The sequence below is a fragment of the Alligator sinensis genome, unplaced genomic scaffold, assembly GCF_000455745.1.
Source record: "Alligator sinensis unplaced genomic scaffold, ASM45574v1 scaffold493_1, whole genome shotgun sequence".
In the NCBI taxonomy this organism is placed as follows: Eukaryota; Metazoa; Chordata; order Crocodylia; family Alligatoridae; genus Alligator; species Alligator sinensis.
Window position 1 is genome coordinate 23,566 of NW_005842513.1, and position 23,663 is coordinate 47,228.

At 40.0% G+C, this 23,663-nt stretch overlaps 1 protein-coding gene across 1 annotated transcript in view; it reads right to left on the minus strand.

Annotated features, from left to right (window-relative positions):
- The window catches only part of TNKS2 (tankyrase 2), a gene marked incomplete at its 5' end in the record, with an annotated part of 46,784 nt that extends 23,559 nt beyond the window's left edge, over nt 1-23,225 (minus strand). Inside the window, 15 exons of the mRNA XM_025213236.1 lie at nt 411-630; nt 1,009-1,174; nt 3,281-3,426; nt 3,940-4,019; nt 4,762-4,933; nt 7,771-7,849; nt 7,933-8,024; nt 10,609-10,730; nt 12,371-12,557; nt 14,634-14,700; nt 18,604-18,698; nt 20,035-20,110; nt 21,601-21,637; nt 22,046-22,141; nt 22,988-23,225. Coding sequence (XP_025069021.1) covers nt 411-630; nt 1,009-1,174; nt 3,281-3,426; nt 3,940-4,019; nt 4,762-4,933; nt 7,771-7,849; nt 7,933-8,024; nt 10,609-10,730; nt 12,371-12,557; nt 14,634-14,700; nt 18,604-18,698; nt 20,035-20,110; nt 21,601-21,637; nt 22,046-22,141; nt 22,988-23,225 — 1,873 coding nt within the window. The remainder of the gene's footprint in view (nt 1-410; nt 631-1,008; nt 1,175-3,280; nt 3,427-3,939; nt 4,020-4,761; nt 4,934-7,770; nt 7,850-7,932; nt 8,025-10,608; nt 10,731-12,370; nt 12,558-14,633; nt 14,701-18,603; nt 18,699-20,034; nt 20,111-21,600; nt 21,638-22,045; nt 22,142-22,987) is intronic.
- Between the last annotated feature and the right edge of the window lie 438 nt (nt 23,226-23,663).

Consider the following 23,663-nt stretch of genomic DNA (forward strand, 5'->3'; position numbering starts at 1 on the left):
CTGTCTGTCCCCTCTCCCATGTAAAATCTAGGTTCTGGAACAATGAAAAGATAACAACAGTTCCTGTGTCTGAGCATAAGGATGGGCAACAGAAGCTCTTATCTGCCTCCTAAGATCACAGAAGCTGTCTTCACTAAGGGAAAGTTGGGCTTTACTCATTTGACTAACAGAAGTGCTGGCATCCTTTGGAAAGAACAGCCTAAATATGCTCCTTATTGTAATGTAGAGAAATAGTGACTGATTTAAGTGATGGGAGCACAGAACCTCAGTTCCACTAACATCAACGCACGATGGTGCTCATTCTAGTAAGACTCACCAGTCAACAGTTACAATACTACATTTTTTCTTTAATGAACGTGATAAAATCAGCTGCAAAATCAGCTGCATGTTTATTAGTTAAAAGCTCTAACCTGCCAAATGTAGCGGTGTTGAGTGTCGTCCTTGGGTATCACGACAATTCACATTGTCAGGTGAACACAGCTTTTTTACTCGGGCCAAACAACCCTTCTTGGCAGCATCTAGCAAAGCTGCATCTCCTCTAAGCAGGTCCTGAATATCTGTATCACCATCTTTAACAAGATCCAAAGGAGTATTTCCATCTCTGTTTTTCTTCGTTGGGTCAGCCCCATGCTGTGAACATAAAAAAAATCTGGAGGATGCTGTGTACTCAATCATTTTTCACAACTTTTTCAAAGCAGATATAAGCAAAGTAAGACTTCCTTGTTCTTATACATCTCACTCAATTCATTCCAATTCACGTTCAACCTGTGTATAGAAAAGCTATAATATGTCCAAGAGTGCAAAAGACTCAACACAGTGTTCAAAGGAAGAACGGTGCTCCTTTTAGCTGTATTTCATTTTTAAAATTTACCTGTTTAATAATTATCACTTGAAACCCTCAAAATAAAATGTAGGTTCTTAAAGGAACCCTGCCAAAATTATTCAAATTAAATGTTTAAATAATGTAAATTCCATTGTTAACCTCCCTCTCCTTAACATGCAAAGTACCTGTAATAGAAGTTTGCAGATCTCATATTTCCCTTTTGCTGCAGCTTCATGTAAGGGAGTGAACTTCCACAAGTCAGCTACGTTTACAACTGCACCATGTTTAACAAGGAGTTCTGCTACTTCATAGTGACCATAGGAGCAAGCATTGTGCAATGGGACAAGCCCACTAAAAAACATGATTAAGCAAACATTTCTTAATACATGTTACATTTAGGCTTTACATTTTCTATCAAAAGAAGCTCTAATTTGCATTTTCAATATTTGATATAAAACAAACCTCATTCTTAGGAACAATGCATACTACCATAAATATTCTACTCTACCGTTGACATAATTATCTGTAACATAATTACAGATCTCCTGAAGTTCTGAAAAGAAACAAGTAAAAATGAAAAGCAGCTATCTATATAGCTAGTGCTACTGTAAGATTAAGGTATTTATTGCATTTCACACGCATTTTCCTCAGGAATAAATACTTGTTTTTAAACTTTTAGGAAAAGCTGCTCGCTATTTCTCTTGTCAATTAAACTGACAGCATTAACAAGAACAATAATGTACTAATGCCAACAGCTAACACATACTCTTTAGATGTGAAAAGTGTGAGAAATGAGAAAAATGTTTTTTTGACTTTCCGGAACTACATGAATCACTTCTTACAAACTATATGCTAGCTATATTTTCAGGTCCTAAAAAATACTACAGAATGATATTTTCCTGTGGTATTACACACATATTCCAAAGAAACAGGAAATGCCTGAAGATTACACAGTCTGGTGGGTGGCAAACTGGCTTGGGGGTCACACCCAGAGAGTGGTGGTGGATGGATCGGTATCGACCTGGAAGGATGTGGGCAGTGGGGTCCCGCAGGGCTTGGTCCTTGGACCTGTACTCTTCAATGTCTTTGTCAGTGACTTGGATGTGGGCGTGAAGTGTACTCAGTCCAAGTTTGCAGATGATACTAAAATGTGGGGAGAAGTGAACACACCGGAGGGCAGGAAACGATTGCAGGCGGACCTGGACAGATTGGAAAAGTGGGCAGAACACGATAGTATACAGCTCAACAAGGACAAATGCAGAGTGCTGCACCTAGGGCATAAAAATATCCAGCATACCTGCTGGCTGGAAAGTGAGCCTCTCAGCAGCACAGAAGTGGAAAGGAATCTTGGAGTCACAGTGGACTTCAAGATGAACATGAGTCATCAGTGTGACGAAATCACCAGCAAAGTTAACCGCACTTTATCATGCATTAGCAGATGCATGACAAATACTGCCAACCAGATGATACTTCCCCTCTATGCGGCACTGATCAGACTGCAGTTGGAGTACTGCATCCAGTTTTGGGCACCGTACTTTAAGAAAGATGTGGATAACCTCAAGAGAGTCCACAGGAGGGTCACTTGTATGGTTAAGGGTTTGCACGCCAAGCTCTATGAGGAAAGACTAAGGGACCTGGATCTCTTTAGCCTCCGCAAAAGAATGCTGAGAGGTGATCTTGTGGTCACCTACAAATTCATTAGAGGGGTGCAGCAAGGAACTGGAGATCCTCTGTTCACCAGGGTGCCTCTTGGGGTAACAAGGAAGAATGGTCATAAACTGACAGAGAACAGATTTAGGCTGGACATTAGAAAGAACTTGTTGACAATTAGGGTGGCCAGAATTTGGAATGGGCTTCTAAGGGAGGTGGTGCTCTCCCCTACCTTGGAGGTCTTTAAGAGAGGCTAGATAGGTATCTGTCTGGGGTCATCTGACCCCAGCATTCTTTCCTGCCCAGGGCAGGGGGTCGGACTTGATGATCTGTTGAGGTCCCTTCCAACCCTAGCATCTATGAATCTAAGTACAGTAAAAGCTCTGTTATCTGGCATCCCCTGGGAATGGGGGATGCCAGACAGTCAAATATTCTGGTTAATCAAATGTGTGCTGTTTGGTGTACCCCCCGGCATCAGTGTCCCGGGGGACAGGGAAGGGGGCCCTGCGCAGGCTGCTTTTTCCTGCACACACTGCTTTGCCCTGGGCTGTGGGCTGAAAAAGTGGCAAAGAAAAACTCAGTTTGCGGCGGCGAAACGGGAAGTCCCCCAGAAGTGGTACTTCCGGTTTCACTTTTGCTGCGTCGCTTGGATGCTGGTTAATAGAGTTTTCCGGCTAATGAAGTGCCGGTTAACACAGCTTTTACTGTATACAGAATATGAACCAACTAGCAGAACTCAAAGGTTTATAACTAACAAAAAAAAAAAATCAACCACATCTGCCAAATAAACATAAAATGAGTACTCACCCTTTATCTTTTGCATGAACATCAGCTCCATGCTGAAGAAGATACTCAACTACAGACACCCTATTATATCCTGCTGCAAAGTGCAGCGGTGTGGACTGACGCCCCTCAATGTCCCTGCAGTTCACACTCTGAACTGTACATAACTTCTGTGGAGGCCAAGAACCAAAACATATATCACTATACATATAGTTGACATTCAAACATGCAAATACTAGTTATTCTGCGTATTCTTTAAAAAAACAACCCACTTTTCCCCCCCTAAAATAGAAAATTTAGCATCCCTTACTATAATACATAGATAAAGATTAATATCCCCTGACATTCAGGATAAAGTCAGGATTAATTGCCATAACCTTCATTAGGGGGATTCTGCAACTCCAAGAGCAAAGAATTAAAACAATTCCTTTCCTCTCTTTTAATCCACACCTATGGACAATACTAAGTTCTTTCCAATTAAGAACTGAAGACTTCAGAATTGGCCCACATCAAATTGTTTTTTTTATTAGATGCAGCTTTTGCGCACCATGAGGGAATCAGGTAAAAAATTATGGTTCTATGGTACTTAGACAGGAAAGCTTTTTCCTGTTTTAGAGAATATTGTCATGGTTTGACAAGATATGCCCTTGTGTAGATAGCACAAAATACAGTTGTAACCTTACTTTTACAGTGTCCACATCTCCAGCCTTTGCAGCTTCTAGTAACTGTCGATCTGCATCCGAATTACCTAATGGGATACCTTCTATAAAATAAATGAAGGTTACTTGTCTCTAATTTAAAACTTCTTCAGCAAGAATAATCACCTAAAATCAGACTAAATAGTATTTCAGGATCTGCCCTTTAACACATCTCAAAACATACCAGTCAATTTACCACACATACCTCGAAATGTAGCTGGCGGTTGTAACCTGGTACTTACAGGTTTCCAAAGCAATATTACATTTGCTTTCAGCATTATTTCTGCTATTATGAAATACTGTAGAACCAGCCAATGGCATGTTCAGTTTGAGAATGTTAGTGATCCGGATGCTTATTTATTGAACTTATTACTATTCAGGTTTTTATTCAGTGAAAAATCTGAGAACTGTGTATACCCGTTATCTGTGGTCACAAAAGTGGCCACTATTGACTTTCACTTTACAACTAATAGGTTTCTCCTCACTGTTCCTTCAACTTGACTCTAGGTGGCAGATACCACTATGTTAGAATAAACTGCCAATTACTGTAATACAATCCCGGTAGCTGACTACTGTGGGATAATACAAGGACCAGCATCAACCACAGCAACCACAGCAGCACATTACATGCAACTCTGGCTGTAAGAACGAACTCTACTAGACTTACATAAAATCTAGCCATTTTCCTTCTGCAGGTGAGCCAAGCATACAAACTGCCTCTATAATTCATCTCAGTGCTATAGCTTACTGCCTACCGATGCAAGTGAAACAAAACATTACACCATTTTAAACAAAGTACAGTAGTACCTTGTAGTAGTTGCTGCACACTCTCATTCCCCATTTGTAAAGCTGTGAAACCCTGTAGTGACACAATGGATGGATCACATCCAGAGCTCAACAACAATCTGCATGTCTGAAGATGGCCACAATGTGCAGCTCGATGTAGAGAAGTCTGACCAAGATTATCCAACGCATTAACCTAAAGAGAGCAGAGAACCTTAAGAATGTCTTTGGACAGGAATTAAGTCCACCAAAAAGGCCTTACATTCACAAATGATCACATGGAATTTTAGACCAAACATGCTGTCAACAGATCTGACCTTCAGGCCCTTAAAGAGTATCTTGGTTTTTATTAAAAAAGCAAGTTTGATCCCTGTTTCCACGCAAAAATACTCTGTAAAGCATGAAAATGTAATTTAGCCACTAATGGTAAAAGTGATACAGTTGGGCCTCTACCTCTGCTGTACACAGCTAGTAACAACTGGTGTTTATTGACAGATGAAGGGTTGGGAATCATTCCATAAAATGAAATCTGTCAAGTTGAGGTATGGTGCAGAGAATGATTTTTCTAAATATTTCCCAAAATCTTTAGTCTGGACCTATACATAGTGGTAAGAAAATAGTGGAAAGGAATCAATGGCAGAAATCAATCCTGACAAAATTTATTCCAACTCTCCAAACTACCAACTTTACTTAGTTTTAGTTCTCACTGAGTTTGGGACAGAGCCAGCTGCTATGCTGTAGCTGTGCCAGTCACTGTCACAGCACTAGTGCAGGAGGAACACTGATGATAGTCCTCCCATCCCTTCTACAACTCCAGAAGCATAAAAGGACAAGAAGTATGATCAAAGTACTGAGTGAAGAATTTCAGGTACTATCAACTGCCTGGTGAACCATTTGTTTCATCAGCTTCTAATGGGGAGCAGCCCAGACCTCTACTTCCACTGACATTATGCAATGGAAGCCTGTTTTCTGTTCGCTTCATAAATCAGCCAAGGGAGACCTGCCAACTTAAAGAGCCAAAAGGGACAAAGCCCCTGAATGACTATGCAGTCCACCATGAGACAGAGTGCCCACTCACTACTTGATCAACTCCCTACTATCATTACTGTTGCTAGATAGAACAGCATATTCTATATAAGGTGCTAGGGAAGAATAAGTGTGGGGAGTTCAGAGTGGTGAGGATAAGGGTAACTTATAGAAGCGTAGGATAATTCCCCCAGTACAAGACCTGTGGCTCTTTTTAATAAAGAACAGTTATGTTCAGAATTTAAAAAGCAGCTCTCTCCTCAACACAGAATTTAGACTAGAATAATATGCAGAATCTCTCTCTGACATTCAACCTTAAGCTACTGACAGCTCTTGAAAAGTACCTGAAGCTTCAGAAGAAAAAATGATTATTAAAAATCCAGTGATGTTAGAGGGATGTTGGACTACTGAAACGTAACTTAGAAAGCATACAAAAGTAAGTTGTTAAAATTCTCTACTGAGAAGATGCAGCTTTGCTAGATGCTGCCATTCTGATATAAAGAGATGTTCCAAATATTTTTCTTAACCTTACAAGGAGGTTACTGAATTTCAGTAACATACTGAATCTACCCAAAGGCTTCAAATTAAAGGCAGCCCCCACAATAATTAGATTCTACACATGGAAAATTATAAATCTGTTATTATTGGAGGTGATATTAAAGTTAGTCTCCCCGCCAGCTGCAGTGGTAAGGGAAAGCAGTGGCAGGGGGCTAGCAGCAGGGGAGGAGAGATGGGAGGGGCCAGGTGACCTGCCACCCTGCTCCTTGTCCCTGCTCCCCCTGGCTCCTGTGCCCTACTTCCCACCACTTACCCTATGCAGCAGCTCTGGCTTTGTCTCCAGCCCAGGGCAGGCAACAGCTGTGGTTCCAGATCTAGCCCTGGAGCAGCAGCTGCCCCAGGCTGGTACTCAAATTCAAGATGACATTCCCTTGCTTGGGGGAGGGGAAGCACGCGAAAGGGGGGGGGATACCTGATCCTGAATTTGAGTTTATACAGTATTCAACACTTGAATGAAATGGAGGAAATTTTGAAAGACTGCTCAGAAATTGCTTTTTTCCCTGAAAACTGCTTACACTGAGCAACCAGAATTCCGTTTCATAGCTATCTATGAACAAACAGTAAATTAAGAATGCTTGGTTAAGTCCCAAAAGCTGTAAATTTACCTGGCCCACAAACCAGAGCCCCAACTCTTACTTCGGCCACCTCCTGTGACTGAAGTATGATACAGTGGATCCTATTTCCATTCTTCTCCTATGCAAAAAAACTTGACCAAATTACATGTTACAGCAGGTTTGGCAGGCTGCTGCTTGTGGCCCAGCACCTGCCATGGGCTACAAGTCTCCATATTCTCCTGTAGAGAGAATAGATGGGAAAAGGTGTGCAGGAGGACCCTGGTGCCGCCTTTGCTGCAGCAGAGTGAATAAACCAAATTAGGCAGGTAGCAGTACCCTGGCGATGTCTCTTCTGCTGCCCTGGCTGCAACTCTCTGCCCATTCCCCAAGCTGCAGGGGAAGGGTGGGAGGTGGAGGAGGGCAGCTCTGATCTGCAGACCATAATTTGACAACCCCTGTTATATAACTTGTGCAGTATATTGACTTCATCTTAATTTTTGCAAAACCATTTTCAGCAATCATTTTCTCTTCATTTAAGATCCAGACCCCTTGCATGTTATTTTCACTCACTATCTCCTTCTCTCCAGTGCATTCTTCTAGAACAGATTCACTACTACTACTATTACACAATAAAAAACTAAATACTTTTTTCATGCACTGTTAATGACAGTATCAGTACTGAGTATAAACTACCTTGTATTCTATATAATGGAATGTAAAATCATGAAACCTATACAGATAATGCTGTATAAGTGTCTGTTTTATGTATATAAACATGTATATTTTAAGAAGTAACTGTATAAAACTCACAGGCTGCAGTCAAGTTCAACATTACCTATAAAATGTGTTTTAGCATAATCTTAGCAAACAAAGAAAAATAATTAGTAACTCATACCTTCGCTTCATGCTTTACAACCACTTCCACTACATCATTATGAGCCTTTTCTGATGCCACATGGAGAGGTGTCAAGAAGCTTTTAAAAACAAATTTTTGCAATTAAGTTGTATTCTAAAAAATTCCTTCTAATCATTTAAAAGCATTCATAAGAACACTCACTCTTTTGTCTTTTCATTGATGTTGGCTCCTTTTCTCAACAGTAATTCACATACTTGCTTTCTCTTGGGGTATGGAGATGCAGCTGCACAGTGCTAAATATTATAAAAACTTTTGCATTAGGAATGCTCATTACATATATTTTCTTACTTGTTCATTAAGTACAAATTAATTAATTAAGTAATTAATTAAAGCTAGATTGTGCATTGGGATCTTTATTGTGTGTCAGGATCTATTATAAGGCTGACAAGAGGCCTATTTGTTGAATGAAACTGCTACATAGGCTCAGGAATTTGTACTATTACTCCCCAATCTAGCATTAAGGCCTCAATTTCTAACTCTTAGAGGTGAAACTACTGAATTGAGAATTAGTAAACTAAAAGTTAACTCAGGAAATGAATAAATAACTGCAGGTAAAGAAGCTAGGTAACAAAAGGAATCACTTTTAAAAGAGAAAATAGGATAGAAAAGGTATAACCCTTTTTTTTAGCCAACATTGGTGTTTAGCTATCTTTAAGGAGATCTACTGCTGCCAGTTTGGGAAAAATATTTTTAAAGCAGCAGACACTGTGCTGCCATGATTTATATTGTACTAAATAACTTATATGGGCTTTTGCTGTCTTATGAACATTGAAAATATAAAAAAGCAAGCATATACTTTTTGTTAGTCACATCTATTAAATCAATCTTTTTGTATCCCAACTAGGCTGATCTGTTCAGTGGTAGAGTTATGTAATCACAAAAGCAAATGTTATTACTTTTACACTTATGTTATACCTTGCTACCATAGGACTGGTAATTCTTAACACACAAAACTAACTATGATTTTACTAAATAGAATATAAAAAATAATGAAAGATAAATATGGGCATGTATATAATAAGGTGACACACTATGGAAATCTCTAACAGAAACTGATCTCAAAGCATTTTAATGCAATTAATTTAGCCTCAATACTCATGGGCAAGTGACCATCTTTATTTTAAAGACAAGAGAAATAGAGAGAGATTAAGTGACTTGCTCCAAATTACAGTGAATAACTGTAGTGAAGGAAAAAGGACAAACATCTCCATGTTCTTCATCCTAACTTCCAAACAACCCGTACTGTAGCCCAACAATTAACCACAAGTGTTTATCTCCACCTTGTTAACAGTTCCAGAATAAAAAAAAAAAAAAATTAAAAGTGTAAGCGGGGGCAGAGGTAATCAGTAGATAAAGAGCTATTGTATATTTAATGAGCTACAAAAAAGGATGCCATGGTTGATATCAAGTCACCCTGCCCCTCCTGCTTGCCCCACCAGGACGCAGTCTAATTTTAGAGCATAGGTGAGATTCTCATTACTTGGCTGAGTCATGAAGTTTGGTACGAATGCACCGAGGACTTTAGGATCTTGCAGTTTATGTTCATTACACAGATGGAACACTGATTTGCATATCCTGAATGAGATCCTCAGTGCAAAAAAAAAAAAAATAAATCAATAGCACTATTGCCAGTGAACTGAATGGAACCAACATTTTATATACTATATTTTAATTGAGTATCAGACCACAAAATGTTTTAGGCATGAGGGCTGAATTCTTATACAACTTTTAAATAACTACCTACATTTATTTAGCCCATTTCTTACAAAAACATATAGGGAAAATAATCTAACTCCAGGCTATTAACACTTGACTAGACTTAGGAGACAAAATTAATTTCTGGCATTCAAAAAGGCACTGGAAGAAACAGGAGTTGGTCCTACATATACCATGGCTGAATGTGAATACTGTTTTCAAACAACTATAAATGCTATGATGGGCTTATGAAATTTTACATAATATTATGTCTTCTGTGCTAACCTTTTTTTCTTTTACTTACTTGCCATTTCCTCTCCTGTATCCCCAATATTTATCAGCATGCAAATGCAAGCAAGATAAGTTGTGAAAATCAAAGTCAGATTGGTAATGATCAACCCAAAATTCTATAATTAAAATAATTACTATAATTAGTAGATGAAAGGGTTTCCGAATGCATTTATATTTTACACCTAGATCAAGAACTGGCTGGGTTCTAAACAAAGTCAGGATGATTGCCCATGTCAGGAATGACACGAGGAATAGGGAATGTCTACTGTTACGCTGGAGCAGCTCCTATTGGGAACGGGTTTATCATTATTACCTCAATTCAGCAATTGCATTTGAAGAGTATATGAAATAAAAATGTGAGGCAAACTTCTAAAGTGACAGAACTACTAAAGCCACCTGAAAGGATTAGAAAGAGAGGCAAAAAGTGAAGAAAAGTTTAACTTTAAAAACATGCACACTTATACTTGATCTTAGCTAAAAGACTGATAAGTGATACAAAAACAAGAGACTGAAATGTTAAGTATTTCGTGGAAGGAAATGAGAAGATGACCAGTGAAGGAGGAAACCTAGAAAAAAAGAGGCAGACTAGATTCAAATTCACTGATATCATGGGAATGAGTTATCCTGTAAAAATTGACAGGAATAAAAATGTTAAAACAAGAACACATTTACTGTTCTGATTATTTATTTATTATATACTAGATTCCCCAGTCTCTTTTACCTGAAGGGGTCAAAAAAATCAGGGATCAACAGTTTTAAAGTATCCCTTACTTTTTCAGTCAGCCACAAAATATCTTAAATCAATGAAAAAAACCACATCTGAAATATTACCAATGCTGTCTCATGAGTTTGAGGATGCTTGAAGTTCACTGTCTCCAAAGACAGATGCTTTTTGATACGAGCTACATCTGATTCTCGTGCAGCCTGTAGCAGCGAGTGACCTTTGAATTCATCTAGAAAAGAAGATTTTTTTTATATATTGGTGTGAAAGGAATCAAGAGAACTGGTAGCATCCAGAATGGGAAATACTTGTTTCAGATACTGGGAGAGAACTTAGAAAAGTACTTGTAAGTTAACTGAATGACTAAGTTCATTAAATGGATACAGCACAGCAATTTTAAGTATTCCAGAAAAATCACTGCTTGTTCACTCAGACCTTTGACAGATGTTACACTTAAGACATGACTGACTAGTAAATCATGTCTTGAATTTGCATGGGCTATTACTCATGTACAAGAAATTAATGGTATGATAAAACAGGAAATAAGCCACAAAGTTATTGCACAAAATGTATAACAACTAGGCTGGTTCTCATCAATCCTTATACTGAGCATGTGGCTACTCCCAAACTTAGAAGCACACTGGAGCCCTTCAAGACTCTGGTGTGCTATTGCAGCTGGGAGCAAACAGCTCACTGACACTCCAAGCCACAGAAGCACCAGTCCCTAGTTTGGTACTTGCCAGTGCAGGAAGAGCCCAAAGTTAGGGAGCACTTGGTATCTGAGCCCCAATTGTGCTTCCTGCCATTCATCTGTGCTGTGATAGGAGCTGCAACTGTTGGGATCGCAGCTCAGATCCTTAAAACTGAAGGTCTGCCAGGGTTCTCACAGGACATAAGTACAATTCCTTAATTATCCCTGATAGAATCCTTGCTTCAATTTACCACTTTAGAACTCAATAAAAACAACCAACAGTAGCACTTAACATCTTCAGCATAAATTTATTTAAGTCAGGGATAGGCAACACTTGGCACGTGCATCTTGGAGCAGACTGCAGAGGAGCTGCAAGGAGCCTGGTCTTTGTTGTGGCAATAGCAGCTCCAGCCTTTTTACTGTAGTCCACTTCAAGGGGTGCGTGCACCCACTTACCAGCAACGAGCCAGGCCAAGGCACCATAGACCCCGGTGCAGCTGCTTGCAGCCTGCTTGCTGCCTGGGCCAGCTGTGGCAAGCACCTGGGAAGCTGCAAGCAGCTGCACTGGGGTCTGCGAAGCCCCGGGCAAGCATTTTGCTGGCAGTGGGTGCACACATGCCTTGGAGCAAATGGTAGGAAAGGGGCCAAGACTGCAGCTCCCCTACCATCCTGCTCAGCATACCAACACCTTACAAGTTGAAGTTGCAGGTGTTTTTAGCACACTGCCCAAAAACACTGCTGACCCCTAGAATAAGTAATTCATCTTTTTCTTTTGTTCAAATGCAGCTTGCTGAAACAAAACAGGAGAAACCTTGAAATGATCTTAAGGAGAACAGGTTTTGGAGAGATCATAGGGAGAGTTTGCAGGGAAAAACCAGTTTCAGGGAAGAAAATCCACACTTCATTTCAGCAAAAGGACTGTAAAACTGAACTAAAATACGTTTAAGGCTGGAGGAACTGCTCTGTTTTGACTTGAAACTATTTTTCTTTTTTAAACTTAATGAAAACAAGTCTCCTGGCAAACATTAGACAGTTATTTGCAAAACGTGAACATTTTCTTTCAAACCTAATATTGGTGTGATACATTTGTGAAACAAAATATGCAATGCAAAGAAAGAAATGGAACACGAGCTACAATATGTCATCCATTCTATTCCGTTTCAGGTTCACTTTATACTCACATGCCAATCGTTCTTTTAACTGGGGTGTCGGGGCCAAATCAATGGTGCTTTTGTTGTGACAGTTCAATAGTGTTGGATCAGCACCATAACTTAACAGAAGAGAACATACTTCCACCCTATTCTTAGAAGCTGCTTCATGCAGAGGAGTGAACTGCCACAGATCCATTGCATTCACACATGCTCCATGCTGGGTGGGGGAGACGGACACAAAAGTAAAGGCAGACCATTAAAGAAAAACTGTAGTCATTAACTGTAATATAGCAGATAGTTAAGTGACTGTTATATACATATATACATAGATAGTTTCCAAGATCTTTTCCAGAAATATAGATCTTCAGTACTTAAATGGTCTAGCAGTGGAGACCCTGTAAGTGCAAAACAAACTGCACATAACAACCTTTAATGAACACAAAATTAATTTCAGGCTCATAACCAAACTGAAGTTGGAAAATAATTTCTCAAGAGAGACAATCTTAAAAAGCCCAACCCATTTACACGAAGTCAGACACTTCAGCAACTGAATTAACCAAGGAATTGCATTTGTTAGTAAAAATGTATATGCCACAGAAAACAGCCTTTAAGCCCCAAGCCTGTAACCTTCTGCAGACAGCTGTGCCAATACAAAGATTTAACAGAGGTATGTAGTTGTTTCTTTCTGCATTCAAGCTGTGACAACAGTAAGCATTGAATGATAAGCCATCAAGGATGACAATAAGGGAAGCTTTGCCAGAAATGTTTATACATGAAGACTAAAAAACACTGTCTTGGCATTTCTACAATATTTTTAACCCTGCTCAACTAAGAACTCTTCTTAAAAGCACTTGTGACACATCTGTAAGTTTGAAAGCAAAACCAAAAGTTTTCTTCCACCACATTCACAACCTTAAGATAAACACTGCTCAAGTTTTAAGAAGTGGCAGTCCATTCTTATATATGGCTCCTGGCAGATGTTACACTCATGACCACCTAATATTAATTAATTATTACAGATCAGTTAAACAGGTCATTAGTAGTAATTCAGCCTGTGACAGCTGAAAATTATGTCTGTGTGATTCTTGTCTGTGTGATTCTATGTCTGTGTGATTCTTCACAGAGCCTTGCTGAAGGCTCTGTGAAGATTAGACCAAGGGTTTTTCTGTCATTTGTTCAGAAATTAAGCTACATGTTGTTGTTAAAAGCCTAATTAAAGTAAAAGATGTAGTAAGGCCTAGTAAATTTAGCAAGGCCTTGTAGAAGTAGTGGTAAGCTTTGTGGCGTAGTTAAAATTAACCTTATCAGAAGAATGCAAGGCTTGTACTGCTATATTGGTCAGTCCTAAGAATAATTATAATGGGAGAATCTGGATGGCTGTAAGTTACCAGCATAGCTCAAAAGTTATAAATTGGCTGGCACATCCAGAAATCATTTAGAAGGAAGATGCAGCTCTGTAAAAGAAGCTTCTGATTTAAGATTAGCTGCTGGCCTGGATTCAGTGGGCCCATGGCTCTTGAAGAGCCCAAACAGTGGGTACCAGGGTCCTTCCTCGTACTCCTTGGACAGCGCTGATCAGGGACGCCTGACTTCGCTGCAGTTTGCAGAAGAGAAACTTGCCTTACATCAGGCATCAGAGGGGACTGCCGATAAGTTGCCAACATGAATTATTATAGTCTGCCCTTGTTTTGTTATTTACGCGTAGTTGTGTACTTGTTAAGTCAATAAACCTTTCTTACCTTCCTACCCTCGACCACACTCTCAATCCCAAACACTCAGCATGTGGCTGGGACACAGCCACACATCCATGCCATTAATGGCACAATAAAACAGAAAATAAGCTACAAAATTATTACACAAAATACTGTAAAGATTTTTTGTAATAACTTTGAGACTGGTTCTCATTCTGCTTTAAATTGAAATGTGCATCCAACACTGATCAGGGCTTCCAGCTTCAGGAGCACGCTGGAGCCCTTTGAGACTCCCATGCACTCCTGAGGCTGGGAATGCCAGTCGACTGGCACTTCTAGCCATGGGGGCACACTGAAGTGTAGGGCTCCCAATGCACCCTGTGCCTGGGAGTGATGATCTGCTGTCTGGCACTCCCAGCTGTGGGGGCACACTGGTGACCTAACTGGCATACTTAATTTATGCTGAAAAGGAGGATAGAGTTAGCACACCTAATATTAAACTGAATCCCTGAAACTTGATGTTAAGTACAAAATAAAATAGGAATGATTTATGATAGAAGAATCTTACCTAATTTGAAAAAGGAATTAAATTAAAGACCAACCTTTACTAGAAGTTCTGTTACTTCATAATGACCATAGGAACAGGCATTGTGAAGTGGCACCAAGTCCCTTGGCAGTGAGGAGGGAAAACAAACAAACAAATTAAGATTACTACATATATCTTGCCCCAGTATATGCCAATTTAGTACATTGCAAATTTCACAACTATGCTGCCTCTTAACAATTCCTCAAAGTTAAAGACTCACGTGTCTAACAAAGGGGTAGGAAAAAAAGAGACAGAAGAAAAGAAACACAGTTCCAAAAATATTCAAACCAATCTCTTTTTAAAAAGATCAAAGAAAGAAGAATGGAAGTCGTATTGTTTGTATAAGCAACTTGGTTCCAGGCACCGTATCAATTTAAAGGATAATTAAACGGAAAACAATACATCAACACAAGTTATTTCAAAAGATGGCAAGTTTGCAAAACTTACATAAAGTAAAAGCTGCCTTAACTGGCACCTTACAAGCTGGCACGCTTTATTAATTGGCATGCTGGCTTGTAAGGTAAAAGCGAAACCTGAAGTGCCCACTGTGGCACTTCCAGTTTCGCTGAGCCGCCATGGGCCGGGGCAAAACAGCCTGCGCTGCTGAGTCCCCATGGCCCGAGGCACAGCAGCCAGCGTGGAGCCCACGTCCGTCCCTCAGGGTCCGTGGAAGGGGCAGTGATGCAGCGGAAGGGGTGGTGATGCTCCGGACTCAGCAGGAGAGGTAGTAGCCCGAACAGGCAAACTGTTTGGGCCTCAGTTAACAGGCATATTTTGTTATCCGGCACCACCCATTCCCCATGGGTGCCAGATAAAGCTTTTGCTGTAATTCAGTGGTGCTTAATCCTGGCCCACTATCTGGATCCAGCTTGCACAGCCATATCATCCAGCCTGTAGGACTCCCTAAAGGTCAAGCTATTTGGCAGCCGAGAGGAACAGTAGCCGTGTTAATTGCTCCCAGAACTATGGAAATGAACACTTAGAGGGCAACCTAGGCGACAGTGACCATGAAATCATTACGTTCATAGTCCATCACAAGTCTGACAAATCAGATACCAAGCTCAAAGTCTTAGACTTCAAAAATGCAAATTTTAATAAGCTCAGGTCACTAGTAGAGAGTGTCCTGAGAGACCAAGGACCACAGGTAAAGGGAGCATGAGAAAAATGGTCATTCCTTAAGGATACAATCCTTAAGGCTCAGCAAAAATCCATTCCCTTATGGAGAAAAAGTAGCAGAAGGGTCAAAGAACCCTCTTGGCAAAGCAAGGAAGTTGCAGCCCTGCTACAGAAAAAGAAAGAGGCATACAAACATTGGAAGCTTGGGACAGCCTCTAAGGAAGACTACTTGACAATGGCCCACACCTGTAGAAACCAGATTAAGCAAGCTAAGGCAGAAACTGAACTAAAATTAGCTACAAAAATCAAGGACAACAAGAAGTCCTTCTTTAGCTACATAGGTAGTAAAAGGAAAACTAATAGGAGTGTGGGGCTGCTACTCAATGCCTCAGGATAAAACGGAACTCCTAAATGACTACTTTGCCTCCGTCTTTCACAAGACCAAGGGGAACAACATGCCAGGGAGGGCACAGAACGAGCAGGGTGGGATTGACATCATTCCCACCATTGCCACAGAACTGGTGTATGATCAATTAAAGAAATTAGAAGTATATAAAATCAGGAGCAGATGAACTCCACCCAAGAGTGCTGCAAGAGTTGGCTGAAGTAATCGCATAGCCCCTAGCAAAAGTCTTTAAAAATCATGGGCCCCCGGAGAAATCCCAGAGGACTGGAAGAGGGCCAATGTTTTGCCCATCTTCAAGAAGGGGAAGTGCGAAGACCCAGGAAACTACAGGCCAATTAGCTTAACTCTATTCCAGGGAAAATCCTAGAAACATTCATCAAATAGGCTATATGTGACAAATTTGCAGAAGGCATGATACTGAATGACAGCCAGCATGGCTTCATTGTGGGCAGGTCTTGTCTGACCAACTTCATATCTTTCTATGATCAGGAGACTTGTCACCTGGATGAGAGAAAAGTGGTTGACATCATATACCTCGACTTCCAAAAAGCCTTTGACCTGGTATCCTATGAGGTACTGATCAGAAAACTGGAAGATACTGGGCTTTACTGCGGGACCATCAAGTGGGTGCAAAACTGGTTGCGGGGTAGGACACAGAGAGTCCAAATGAACGGATCGGTGTCACCGTGGCGAGATGTGGGTAGTACCCTAGGGGTCGGTACTTGGCCAAGTGCTGTTCAATATCTTCATCAATGACTTGGATGAGGAGGTGAAAAGCCCATTGGCCAAGTTTGCAGATGACCCCAAGATATGGGGTTGTGCGGACACACCTGCAGATACAAGCAGACGTAGACAGGCTGGCATGCTGGGCACAACAGAACCAGATGAGGCTCAATGTAGAGAAATGCAAAGTGCTGCATCTGGGAAGGAAGAACCCCAGCACACCTACAAGCTGGGCATCATTAACCTGACCAGCACTACAAATGAAAGGGATCTGGGGGTAACAACAGACCCCAGCATGAATATGAGCCGGCAATGCGACGCAGTAGCCGCTGGGGCCAATAAAACTCTGGCATGCATCAACTGATGTATCTCCAGTAAATCTAAAGAAGTGATTCTCCCACTTTACTCAACACTGGTGCGGTTGCAGCTGGAGTACGGCGTCCAGCTCTGGGCACCGCACTTCAATAAGGATGTGCTAAAGCTCAAAAGGGTCCAGAGAAGGGCCACCCGCATGATCAGGGACTTGCATGGCAAACCATATGAGGAGAGGCTGACAGATCTTGGACTCTTCAGGCTAAAGAAAAGAAGGCTGAGAGGGGACGCGACTGCAGCTTACTGCTATATCAGAGGCATATAACTGCTCACCAGGGCACCCTGGGGAAAAACTAGAAACGATGGCCACAAACTCCTGGAAGACAGTTTCAGGCCGAACATTAGGAAAAACTTCTTTATAACTAGGGTGTCCAGACTATGGAACAAGCTCCCCCGAGAGGTGGTGTAATCATTTACCCGAGAGGTCACTGTGTGTTCCAGATGACATGGCCCACATACACTGGACTGGTTGGATCTGGTGTGCAGGGACAGACTGGCACACAGAATTTAGCTTGCAAGGCCAGTTATGTTGAGTACCACTGATCTAACTGGTTGGTTCTAAAGTCACTGGGCATGACTGTATGCTGTGTATTTAAGAGGCCCAAAGACCTTGCAATCCAGAGAGAATGGAATGGAAGATGGTTGGGAAAAAAAAGTTTTCTATACTCCCACGCTGGAGGTGGGGTGTGCACAGACACTGTCAGGAAAACTTAGAGAAATCAGAGAGATGAAATGTCAGGGAGGCCTGACTGAAAAGGGTTTCACCTTGGGTCTTTCATTAGATGGATATTGTAGGTACCTTTAAAGTGTGTGTGTGGGGGAGTGGGGTGGGAAGGGAGGAAAGAGTTAATAAAAATTCAGTTTTCCAAAATCTTGGCTTATTTCAGTCAGGTTTCTCAAATCCTTATACAATAAGAGAACTCTTAGAAATATGCAATCTAAAAATTAAATAAATGTGAAACAAAGTTGTTCTATTATTTTATTACAATTTTTTAGTGAACAAAAATAATGACAATGAAGGGAAGTGAAGTGAAGACTTGATCAACTACAGAGGCATGTCCTGAATTTTAACAGCAATGATATAAAAGCATTTCTATTTATCTAAAAATCACTTCACATCTTTTGAACATTCAGCAGTTGTCTGTTTATAACTTAGAATGCAGCACAGTTATGGCCAATTTAGCACAAAAGGTTATTCTTAAAATTGGGACCAAAACTTATGAATTTACAATATATGTTAAACACAGCATATCAACCTCAAAATTTCTGACATGTGACTTGGTTCAATTTTTTTTTTTAAATAAGGGTTCTCTATTGCATAATAAAGTCTGTTATTGATACATAACAAACAAGTGAATTACAAGCTTACCCTTTATCCTTAGCATGCACATCAGCTCCATGTTGTAGTAACAACTGCACAATCTTAACTCGGTTATATCCAGCTGCTAAGTGCAATGGAGTTGACTGAAAAGACAAACAGTTTTAGATAAATCAAAATCATAAATCCAACTAACAGTAAATATAATGAAATATGTAAAAATAATGTCCTCAAAATACTGAATCAGTAAAGAGTGTTTGAACCAGGTGTCTGGCAACTTTTCCCACTAAACACTGAAACAGCAAGGTTTTTTCAATAATACATTTAAATGATAGCTACCATGAAAGATTTTTGAGCCCTTCAGCCAGCTATGACTACTTCTCAGTTCAGTTCTTTCATAAATGTAAATATTCTACCAGTACAGATTGCCATATTATGAATAGGTCTCCTCACCTAATGGCCAGTTAAATTTTGATGTAATCCATGGGTATTATTAACTAAACTTGAAAAAAAAAAAAAAAAAAAAAGAGTAGGTTTGAAGTAAGGAGGAGGTTGGAGAAAAAAAAAAAAAATCACCTTATCCTTCACTTGCACTGCCAAGGCAGATGATTGATTTATGTTCTGTCTAACCAAACCAGATGGGGAAATTTAACAGTGCCCAGTACACAACAACAAGAAGCAACAGACTTTGCACAATGACCTTATCCTTTTCATTCAGGAAGATCATCAGCACCAGGAAATTTTAGTTTTTGGAGACCACACATGTTTTAGAGTAAGTGAAACAGCAGCACCAATATTTTGGAGGCCCCTTAGCACAGGGCCTACCCAGCCCTGATTTGTGAGAAAGTTAGAAACCACAAAGAATGAGCATACTCAAATATCTAACAGGGCCAAAAGATGGAAACTTGACCCTTCAAAAAGAAGTAGGTTCAGGCTAAATGGATTTCTGGATTTCCTGGACAGATTTTGGCATCTGTAGCTTAAATGTGCTTATCTAGTTACCAATATATAAACAATATCCAGTTCCTATAAATGCCAACATTACCTTAATTTTATGAAGAAGTGATGTCAAAACAACTGATATACCTTAGGGTACATGACTACAGTAGTGCAAAAGAACAGCCTAGGACTAACTGATCAAGTCATTTGATAAATATTAGCATAAAAAAAAATGTGAGGTCTTTTCCATGACTTTGACATTGGTGCAGCTGGCGAAAAGGTCAGGCAGAAGTTCCTAGAGAAAAGGTGTTTTACCTGACCCAGGTATGTGAATGGCTGCTTAGAAAACAAAACAAAAAAATCTTCTGACAACTGCCAGCAAGTATATTCCTTATCTTCACAAATATTTAAGTAATTTGAACTGACACCTAATAACCAATAATTCTTAAATTTTGATCAAATGCTAGTTTTAAATATAAAGTAATAAGCTGAACAACATCTGAAAATAAGATTTAGTGAAATGCAACATTTTAACTAAAATACCTTTCTACCATCACTTGCATGACAGTTGACATTTAATGGTGTAAGAAGAGACATCATCTTTTCTTCATTTCCACTCCTACAAAACAAGGTTTTAAAAACACGTCAGAGTTTTGACTGCCAACAGTTAAGGAAGTCCCATATTTCCTTGAATACAAGATTCCCTGCTCCCACCACAAGCAGCATGGGAAAAAGAGCCCCTCATCTTATATTTGCATACAAGAAAACCTCATTAAATACACTATCTATAATTAAAATGCTGCCAAAAGCAGCATGTACCCACAGCAATGGAAACCAACTGTGAAGCTGATTCAATGCAGCCACTACTGAACATAACTATACAACACATGGCCTACACTGGGCAAACAAACCAATACGAACCTACCACAAGAACAGATTAGTGAAGGGGTGGGCAATTATTTTAGCTGGAGGGCTACTTAATGAGTTTTGGTGAGGTGTCGAGAGCTGCACATAAAGTCTTTCAGAATATATTTTAATAAATTATAGATTAAAAAATAAATCATATGAAAAAGAAAAAATTAAAATGTTACAGTACATGTTATTTCCCAGCTGTGGCAGGCAGCTGGGAGGCGCTCGTTGCTGGCAGTGGGTCCACACACAATGAGCAGGGCCAGGGCTCCGCAGACTCCAGTGTAGCCTCCTAGCTGCCTGCCACAGCTGGCCTGGGACCCTGCTGCAGCTGTTTGTGCAGCCTGCCTGCCTCCTGCTGTGGTTTTGGACCATCTGGCAATCTGCAGGGAGTGGTGGGACTGCTGGGGCCACTCAGCCAGAGGCATGTGGGGTGGGAGGCATCTCACACAGCCTGTGAAAATAGCAGCTGGCCCCAGGATCTGGCCATAAAATCAGCCAGCCACCTCATAGATTTTGGCAGACCTCTAATCTTAAGCTTTTTTGGCTTTGGACTATTATTATGCATAGTTTGTACTGTGTGTAAATAGGTACAACAATGCTGCTTAAAAATGTATTTATGGAGTACCTGTGCTAAAGCAAGGTGCATCAATTCTGAATAAACTATGTCTATGGGTACCTGTAGTAATTTGCTGGTATCTGGGGGGCTAAGTTGCCCTTTGGCCTCCCCAGTGTGTGGAAGAAGCTGGGGAGGGGAGAGGGCAACCTAACCCACCAGAATTATTTTTCCTGCTGCAGCTATGAGAGGGGGAAAAATTTGGCTCCAATAATTAGATTCCGCAGGTGGAAAATTATAACAAATTTATGAATTTCCCATATACAGAATCTAATTATTGGGGGTTGTCTTATATTCTGGGTCACCTTATACTTGAGTAAATATGATAAGTATGCTTCTTGTTTAAACCTTTATGAAGGAAAAACTTAAGCAAATTTATATTTACTTCTGTTTTGCTGACATCAACTCTTCTCTCTCAAAAGAAAAAAAAAAAGGAATGTCTCATAACTGTTTATCAGTTTCACCCACAAGGGACAGCCCTGGACTTGTACCAAGCCAGCTCAAAGTTAATTTACATACATTATATGAAAAGTGGACAATTCTCACAACACTGCCATATTCATATTTTCCACAGAAATACATACCTGGCACTTTCTAAGAGCTCATCTTTCTTGTATTCACCTGAAAATTAACAGAAAATGGATTTTGTTTATTCTTAGACACACACAGTTGGATACTAATTTAGACAAAGAACCTGTCATTTATATTTGAGGTAGCCACATAAAAAATTACTTTTATACATAATGTTAACAGCCTGCACAATCCTCAGAGAAGAGTAAAGTGCTGGTATGAATGCAAACCATTAAATTAGCACAATAATCAGCTTTCCAGAACACATCATGTCACATGCCTGCATTTTGAGAACATTCAGCCCACAAAATGATTCTCTGTTTGGAGCTGTAAAAGGTAAATTATAATTAAGCTAATATTAAGAAATGAGACATCCACACAGGTAAGAATATTTTTCATAAGAATTATGACAGCTATAAGCCAATGTGTACCATTTGAAAATGAATGTGTATCACTTACCAGTCAGCACTGACTTTGCCGATGGATCTGCTAAGTCCAAAGCTGTCCTTCCATCTGTATTACGGATGGTCGGCTCAGCACCATGTTGTAACAGAACTACAATAGCAAAATCCTTTATGTGAAAAGAATTCTGAAAAACCAGGCTTATGCTATGGCTTATCATTCAACTGGGACCCAATAGAAGAGAACAGTTGGGTAGAGGATCTCAGTTTCCCAGTGCAAACCCTTTGTGTCAAGATCCCTTAAAGCTGTTTTGTAAATTTACCTTCCTCAAAATAATGTGCCTAAAGTGATGATAAACTATTATGTCTGAGTAAAGGTTCAGAATAATATCTGCAGAACTGCACGTCTGAAGCTAAGGGCTCAAACAAATTTAATTTCTCGACTCCATTTTGCCTTTATCGTGCTCATAAATGTTTAGTCAGAACACAAGTTCAATTTAATCTCTTCCTCCTAGTAAAGGCTTTGACTAGCTAAGCAAGAGTAGTGGCACAAAAAACAGAATTAATCTATTATTAGTAATAGCTTCCGTTCTTAAAAGCATGTCTTCCATGTCTCAAAAGCATTGTCTCAGGATTGGGAAGGAGCAGGTAGGAAATTGAGTCTTGGGGGCAAATCAATTTTCAAAATTAATCCATCTTACATCCCTCTGGTTCCCTTGACCACATCAACATTAAGGCGGTATCTGAGGTTACAGGGCATTTCTTTTTGTACTTGAGTAACCAACAGGAAAAGTCAAAAGACGTTTTTTAAAATTGCAGCTATTTTATTTCTGAAGTGCAAGTTCCAGTTTAAAATAGATTTTTTGTTTTAGCAAGTGTAAGACATTCTAAAATTTATTGGTAAGCACAGCTTGATAAAGAAAAATAGGGGCTTTGAAAGGTTTTAGTGCGTCATATGGAAATCAGCCAGCAGCAGGGGAAATTTAAGAAAATTACCTACCTATACAGACATCAATCTTTCCCTTAATGGCAGCTTCGTGAAGGGGAGTATAGTTCCAATTATCCCGAGCATTAGGATCTGCACCATGACGCAAGAGAAGATTGACAACTTCAGCATGACCAAAAGAGCAGGCATTATGAAGAGGAATGAGGCCCCCATCATCGCGTGCATGGACATTGGCACCACTCTGAAGCAAATATTCAACTACATCCTTCCGACCAAAGCCTGAAACAAAGAGAGGATTTTGTATAGCCCATCAGGGACAAAAGCTATAAATAAAGAAAAGACCAAAAGTAAAAATAGGAAATCAAAACACTTGAAGGGGGTCACTACTGTATTCAAAACCAGGACTCCAGCTGTATGCTACAAGTGGTGACTTGCCCTCGCCCTATATGCTAATTTAGAGGTGGCTCATTTCACAGCATCTTTACAAAACCTGTTTCCTTCCTTTGAGGAAGACAATTTCCTCTTATAAATTGTAGGGTACATTAAACAGGTCAGTGTCAACTAACTTGCAGATTTTCAGTAACATATTTAGAAAATATGGTGGTTGTTTAGCTTTTTCTAGAATAAACTGTTTCAACCACTTCCTGTAGCGATTACATCCTTTTTAAAACTGTATCTGTTGCCTTGTGCAGTCCACAGGTCTCTTTACTAGTCCTCATTTTGGATTCTG